The 8,141-nt window shown below is 34.2% G+C and overlaps 1 protein-coding gene across 1 annotated transcript in view; it reads left to right on the forward strand.

Annotated features, from left to right (window-relative positions):
• The first annotated feature begins 2,232 nt into the window (after positions 1 to 2,232).
• Positions 2,233 to 8,141, forward strand: part of LOC149183335 (TORTIFOLIA1-like protein 4) — a 15,664-nt gene continuing 9,755 nt past the window's right edge. Inside the window, 1 exon segment of the mRNA XM_089417099.1 lies at positions 2,233 to 3,194. Coding sequence (XP_089273225.1) covers positions 2,352 to 3,194 — 843 coding nt within the window. The 5' untranslated portion in view covers positions 2,233 to 2,351.

An 8,141-nucleotide genomic window follows, 5' to 3' on the forward strand; every position in this document is an offset into this window, starting at 1 on the left:
CACGGTAGGGGGTCCCCCCGGTGATTGGTGCTTTATTAAAGCACCTCTTGGTGTGAAGTTACTGGTTTAATTCCCCATCCCGATTGGGGTGATATATTAGACATGATGAAGATGTAGTCCTGCAAAACTTACAAAATAAATAAATTATAATATGTATTATTATTAAATAATTATTTTAAATATAATTAATATTAAGGATAAGATTGATAAATATAACTGAATTTTAATTTAAAATATTAGATAGGATAATATTTTGTTAAAATCGATAAATATAACACGGTTTATACAAAGTTTATACTTTTTAATCTTAAGTTAAAGGATACAAAGGAAATAAGGCTTTGTGTTGATGTTAACATATTGTAATTAATTTTAACAATGTATATACTCACAATATAGATTCTAATATCAAATTTTTATTGGAGAATGATTAAATTTGTAAGTATAGATTCAGAAATTACTTACAAATTCATAGTATATACCTTAATGTTAAGATCTAATTGGAAAATAATTAAAAATATAAGTATATGTTTAGATATGATGGATTTTTTAATGGGATGTGAAGAATAATTTCAAGTAACAACATATGATAAATAACTTGCATAAAATCCAAGACATGGATAAATGATGGGACATGATGAACAACTTGGACAAAATTCTAAAGCATGATGGATAAAGGATTGGACATAATGAGAAACATGGACAAAGGAAGAGACATGGACATTTGGGACCAACGTTAGGAAATAGACATATTGTAAAGAGGGCATATTGTAAAGACAATATATCTGGTGTATATGTCATTGGGTTTTGAAGGATATATTGGACAAATATTAAGACTTGGACAAAGGATTGAATACGGCGTATAACTTGGACAAAGGATGCGATATGGACATTTGGGAAAAACATGAAATATGATGGACATCTAACTAGGTCGTGATGAACAACTTAGGAAATTTTCAACTTACCATATGTGTTGAAACTAAATCCCTTATGAACTTTTAAAGAGGACAACGCACATGCCTCATGGAAGTGAAGGTACATCAAACATGATTTTAGTATTAGGAAGGCCCTTTCGAATAAATGTGAGCCTATAGTTATCTAGATAGTTTTGTGGTTAGGATGTGACAACACTATCTAATAATACCAAAGATCATATGATTGTAATGAGTAGAAAGGTCAAATAACTTTAAACCATTCCATGAAGGTACATCAAACATGGTTTTAGTATTAGGAAAGCCCTTCCGAATAAGTGTGAGCCTATAGTTATCTAGATAGTTTTGTGGTTAAGATGTTACAACACTATCTAATAATACCAAAGATCATATGGTTGTAATGAGTAGAAAGGTCAAATAGCTTTAAACCCTTGTGTATGTGTTGAGAATTCATTGAATTTGAACCAACCATTATTATCTAGACTAGATCTCCCGGGATCATTTAGTGGTTTGGACTTTTCCTTTTTTGCATTGTTGCACTTATTGGGGTGGAATTTTTAAGAGATTAAGTTACATAGAAAGGGATTGCCCAAGTTGATATAGTGAATAAATGAGAGGGAAAACTTTTTGGTAGATTAATTATGGGCTAAGATGCTTAAAAATAATTGTACATATTGTGAAAAAATCATGGTAGCATGAAATCATGATATTGGGGTTGGGTTAAATAAGAGATTTTTGATGTTTGGTTACTTACCCTTATGATATCATAACCTAACATGGGGTGGCATCCATAGTGAATCACTCCCAAGAAATTAAATTTTTAAACAAACCTTTAAAAAATGATAAGTAGTCAAATCAATTTGGAAAAAAATATATTGCACCGTAATTGGCTCGCACCACTATGAAAAGATTAGAAAAGATCCAGAGATACCTATTCCACTAAATGTATCTAAAATTAGGTGAAAGAGATATAAAATAAAATGAAAAGAAAAGAATGGTTCGCTAACCTTCCCCTCGCTGCCCTTCCCAGAGAAATCATCGGTCACGATGAAAAGGAAATGCGTGTGTTCAACCGTCGATGGGGAGCAACAGCGCACGATTTTGCATACCGAGCTCGAGCAGATCAGGACGCTAGCTACGGTCCAGATGTCCCTCATTGTATATAATAACCATACGATGACATAAAGATGCGCACGATTTAATGTTTTCGCGGATAAACGCACCCTCTTAATGCAGCCCGGGAGAATACAAAGCTCCGTGGGTGCCTGCTTGCCATGAGGCAAAAGCATCGGTTCCCCTTAAAATTGATGCCCATTTCCTCAGTCAGCCGAAATCCGCCATTGCCTGTGAAAACAGTCCAGGCTAATTTGGGCCTGGAGTGCCTAATTTTGAATCGAACAGTATCGATTTTAGCTGAAACAAATGGCCCAGACGCGATCGAGCAGAAGCAGCAGCATTGGCAAGCAAGCGAGCCAACAGCAGGCAGTGCACCAGCTCAGGCAGCGAGTAATCGCAGCAATCAACAAACTCTCGGATCGAGACACATACTCGATTGCCTCAGAAGAGCTCGAGAGAGTTGCCCGGAGCTTGAATTCGGATGACTTCGGCCCCTTCCTGTCGTGTCTCTACAACACAGACTCGCAGCAGAAGAGCGCCGTGAGAAAAGAATGCGTGAAGCTCTTCGCCACGATGGCCGAAACCCACGGCAGCTCGTTGTTTTCCCACCTGCCACGAATGGTGGACAACGTTGTTCGTCGCCTAAAGGACTCCGATTCCAATGTTCGCGACGCCTGTGTCAACTCAATTGGGGTCATGGCGTCGAGGATCACGAGCTCGAATTCCTCGATTTCCGCGTTCGTCAAGCCTTTCATGGATGCTCTGGGCGAGCAGAATCGTTATTTGCAAGTGGGCTCTGCGTTGTGCCTCTCGAGAGCCATTGACAACTCTGCAGATCCTCAGTTGCCGGGGCTTCTTCCGAGGCTCCTGCCGAGGATTGTGAAGCTTCTGGGGGATCAGAATTTCATGGGGAAACCGGCATTGTTTTCTGTTGTTGGCAGCATAGTGGAGGCGGGAGGAGCGTCGACGCAGCATGCGCTGAGTGGTCTCATTCCGTCGGTGCAAGAAGCGTTGCAGAGCAACGATTGGGCCACAAGAAAGGCTGCCTCCGAGGCTTTTTGTCGCATGGCGTCGAACATTGGGGCTCTGCTGCTTATGCCTTTCAAGTCGTCCTGCATTGCTTCTCTGGAATCCCGTCGATTTGATAAGGTTAGTATTTATTTAGTTCATCTTTCAGTGCTCTGTTTCTGTTTTAATTGTTTGTTGTATGAGTTACTCAATCTCAATCTTGTTGAAATTGTCACTGATATGCTCCCCTTTCCTTCTTTTGGTTCTTGTGTAATTTTTTTTATATGTATTGAATTTAATTTGATTTGTTATGTGGTTTTTGGAGTTTTGGTATTTAGAATTTATTTGCAGTAGTTTTACTTGTATTCGTGTTCAAATCTTTGGAGGTGTCAATCTTAGTGTAAAAAATACAAGTAATATGAAAACAAATCTTATCTCTAGCTTCTGGAATTTTGGTGTTTGAAATTGATTTATAATAATATTCTATCTATATTAATTTTAATAATAATTGATGTAGGCAAAATTTTGAAATTAAATCCATAAGAGTGAATCTTTTGCCAAAATTCTTTTACTCACTCTTATACTCTCCTGCTAAACATTTCCTCATTCCCGAAATAATTGAAAGATGGGTGGAAATGAATTGTTCGTGATGTCTCATAAGTTGGATTTCCCCATTTTAGGCTCCATGAACTTTTCCTTGTGGGCTTAAATCAAACTGAAGTATCGCAACAATAATTGATGTAGGCAAAATTTTGAAATTAAATCCATAAGAGTGAATCTTTTGCCAAAATTCTTTTACTCACTCTTATACTCTCCTGCTAAACATTTCCTCATTCCCGAAATAATTGAAAGATGGGTGGAAATGAATTGTTCGTGATGTCTCATAAGTTGGATTTCCCCATTTTAGGCTCCATGAACTTTTCCTTGTGGGCTTAAATCAAACTGAAGTATCGCAACACATTTCATCTAACAGACACCAAAATGGATAAAAAAATTCTGTTTGAGATCTTTAACCCGATGAACAAAATATCAATTCTCTGATTAAATAAAAATTTCAGTCCATTTTTATTTCAATTTTGAGGCTTTACTCTAAGATAGATAGCTTTTGTTGAACAGTCCACCAGATCATACATTCTGCATTCTGTGAATCTGTATGACATTTGCAGAAAGCTTAAAACAAAAGATTTCAATAAATGGAGATAGTGAAGGCTAGTATTGGAACTTGGTCCTGGTTTAGTTGTTTGGTTTGAATATCTCTCATAGAGTGGGCGCTGCTTCATTTATTCTATGCTTTTAATACCAGTTTCCTTTTCTTACCTAGTTTTTAGTGTGAGCTTCTCAGCAAAATTTATTACTGGATTTCCAGCTACCCATTTTTACATTTTGGATTGTTATCACCTTCGTGTTTGACTATGAGACATTTCAACTTTTGAAAACTAATCCTTAGCTGTGAAAGTCCTGCTTATAAGCTTATGAGATTTCAAGATTCACAAATAACTTTGTCAAATGAAACACATTCTCTGGACATGATAAATCTAAAAGTTCAAAAGAGTAAAGAGAAACATAAACGCTTCAACGATTAGGTTCATCAAACAGCGAAACTTCTGGATAGGAGCATAACATAAGGATAAAACATGTATTTTTTTAAGTATAACTAGTTCAGTCACTGAACTTGCAATTTATGAAGAATGTTCACTTGCAGTTTATGATGGATTTTTACAGACAAGTATAATAAGAGATTGGAACATTTCATTTTGCAATTTATGAGGAATGTTCACCTGCAGTTTATAATGAATTTTCAAAGACAAGTATAATAAGAGATTGGAACCTTTCCCTTTTTTGTGGTGATGTGTTGTATAGGGATTTTTCAACTCCACTTCATTAAGTTTATACACAATTATAGATAAATTAAATTATTATTATTTTTTAAGTTTATACACAATTATAGATAAATTAAACTATTATTGTTTTTTATTAAATGTAATATTTAAATTTTAAATAGTAAATTTATCTATTAATTAATGATAATATTTATAATTTAAAATTTTTATTTAAAAATATTTTCATTTTTTCAAGTGAAGTTAGGTTAAGTTGAGTCTAGGTCAAGGCCAGTTCCAATAATGTATAGGAGAATGGTTTGTTGACTTACATGCTATAATCAAAATTATAAAGTTATGTGAGAGTCAATAGTAAAATAGTTTTTATCTCTGGCAAATAAGTTATATAACTCCCCTGCTATTCCTCTCAGAAATAACTCCCCTGCTATCCCTCTCCATGAACCAACCAACCAGCTAATAAAAATTAAAGTCTACCTAAACCCTATAATCTAGATTCTATACCTCATAAATAACAACATGTTAAACCCTATGACACAGATCAACCTTCTAATTAAAACAACTTACGCCACATCCAATTCCAAAAGAATTTGTTTGGATAGTCAAAAGTGATTGGAATTTGGGTAATTTTTTTCAAGAAATCTTGCTGTAGCAGCGTTTGAATCATGTTTTCGATGCTAGAAATGCATTTAGCACCATCAAAAACTTCTAGAACACCCAAAATCCTCTAAAACACCCAAAATCTTGAAGTTTGACAACTTTAACCTAAGTTTACAAAAATCTCTCCTGAATTTTATCAAAATATAGCTAAAATTTCTATAATTTTCAAAGCAAAAAAAATCAAGTTAAACCACTACATTCCGGATAGCTTTAAAAAAAAAATCTCCACTACCCTCGATCCACAGGGTTCATCAGACTGATCATGAAAACTGTGAACCCGGTAGGGGCGTAGATCTCAGGATTTGGTGGACTACTGATGAAAACCGTGAATCTAGTGGGAACTAGACTGCACGCCTGCCAAAGGGTTTCGTGATTATTGACCTTTTCAACTTTCGAACAGCCCTCAAGATTTAATTTCTTATTAATTATACTCAGTGACCTTTCTCATAAAGGATTTGATTTTTTCAAAAAGGAATACGCCATGATCATGGACACCTTGAAGCTTGCATCGTTGCTGAATTGAACGGAAGTAGTTTTATTAATACCTGATTTTTTATTATTTTAAATATAAAATTTTATATGATTCAACATTAAAATTTGCTGAGAAAGATCTTTAGGTGATCGTTTGATTATCTTGTTTAGTTCTTTTTTCAAAGGTTGAATGTTTTTGCTACAGAGGACCTTTTGATGGTTTGCGTTTTTAGGTGATCTTTTCATGGTTTGTGTTTTTTTTCGGAGTTGTCTTTATTGTGATTTTTTTCGGAGTTGTCTTCGGTGACGGAATCCAGCAGAAAAAATTGAGGTTAAATCTTGATTTGTATTATTTAAAATGGTTTTTTAACTGCATATTTGGATTCAGCACCCTGAAAAATTCCTGGGACACTTTGATTGTGCAGAAATTACCTATCAACCTTGCCATTTCAATAAATTGTTGCCGGATTTTAGAAAAATTTGACTGAAAAAACCCACCGGAAAACTTTCCAAAAAATCCCACTAAAAACTATACCCTTCTTTTCTAAAGATGTTTTTATTTATTTGTTCGAGATCTGATTTCCCTTCCAGTCGGCTTCAATTTTCCTTGTTTTTCTCACTGTTTGAAAGCCATATAAATTTACACCCCTTTGAGCGTGATTTGCAATGACGTTTGATATCCTTTTGGTTTTTAAGAGTTCCTTTCGGAGAAGTGTCCCTTAAATGGTTTGCTTCTCTACAGTCTACATCAAATTATTATATTCCCTAATCTTAAAGTTAGGATCAACAAATTCTTTTGGATATCAGAATATTGGCCATCCTTTGCTGGGTTCCAACTTTGTGAAAATTTATTATCTATTTTAATTTTATTAATTTTTTTTATAGATTTAATTAATATGACTAAGGTAAATTGATAATTGAAATGCTGAAAGTTACCTCACAAGTTTAGAGTAGGGGTATATTTAAATCTATGAAAAATATGTATAAAGGATAAAGTCAAGAAAATATAGTAGTTATATTTTATTGTTTATGTTGTATTGTTTTGGGGAATGGGATGGTTTTTTTATTGTTTCTACTTTTAAATTTTCCGAGAGACGATATGTTGGGGACGATCATAATAATAATAGTATTATTATTATTTTAAATTCATTAGGTGTATAAAAATAAATAATAATTAATAAATATATCATTGCAACAGAATTTTAATTATTGAACTAGTCAAGAAATCTGAAATTCATGTTAATAACTACAAAATCAAATATATAATCTCAAATCTCAAATTCAAGTTGAAGTTTTTAGTTGAAGGATGTTGAGTTAAGAGCATTCTTGAGTATATGAATTGTTTTCCTAGTGTGACACATGATAGTTAGTTGGAGGGTATCCATCTATATGACGGTCCAAATGGCCTAGCCCTAAAAGACTAACTCTTGCTAGTTTGACCTTTCAATGACCTAATTTGTCTTGCCATAAATGTCAAATAAAAAGCCTAGGTTGAATTACTAGAGCTAGTTGTTTTGCTTGTTATTTTTGGTCAAATCCGAAATCAGATTCAGTTTTACTATTTTTGGTTGACATTCTTACATGTAATCTAATTCACCTTACTCTCTCTGTTGGCAAGCATGCTAATTTTGTCAAAATCATACCTTGACTCAAATTCCTAATATTGTCAATCTCAACACCTAAATTGTCCTATTTGTTGTTAGATTTGTCAAATAAAATGCAAGTTTGACTGGTCAACCACGCTAGATATTTTCCTAATCCTGTGAAAGCAAAAAAGACCTTTCCTACAATCTCTGCTACTAATATGGCCAAGTTAAACAAATTCAACTTCCTTGGCATAGTTAGCAAAGTGTGCTAGAGCCTTAAACATAGTGTGGTTTCTTTACATCAGCGAGATGTGAATCAATCTTGAATCTTGGTTTATTATTCTTGGACAAAGTAAGTGCAAAAAACAATTTTGGAAACATCAATCTTAAGAGGAAATGCGCTAAATTGAGTCATTGTTGGCAACATTTACTTCACACAAGAGGTTGCATTCAAAAATAAACATCCATACAACCTTCATTGTTTGAGTGAAAGCTATCCAAACAACAAAGTAAACCCAGTCAAAATTGGGTCAAAC

This window comes from Pinus tabuliformis, chromosome 3_2 (assembly GCF_031772625.1).
Source record: "Pinus tabuliformis cultivar Carrire ecotype Pingquan chromosome 3_2, CPIR1, whole genome shotgun sequence".
Classification (NCBI taxonomy): domain Eukaryota; kingdom Viridiplantae; phylum Streptophyta; class Pinopsida; order Pinales; family Pinaceae; genus Pinus; species Pinus tabuliformis.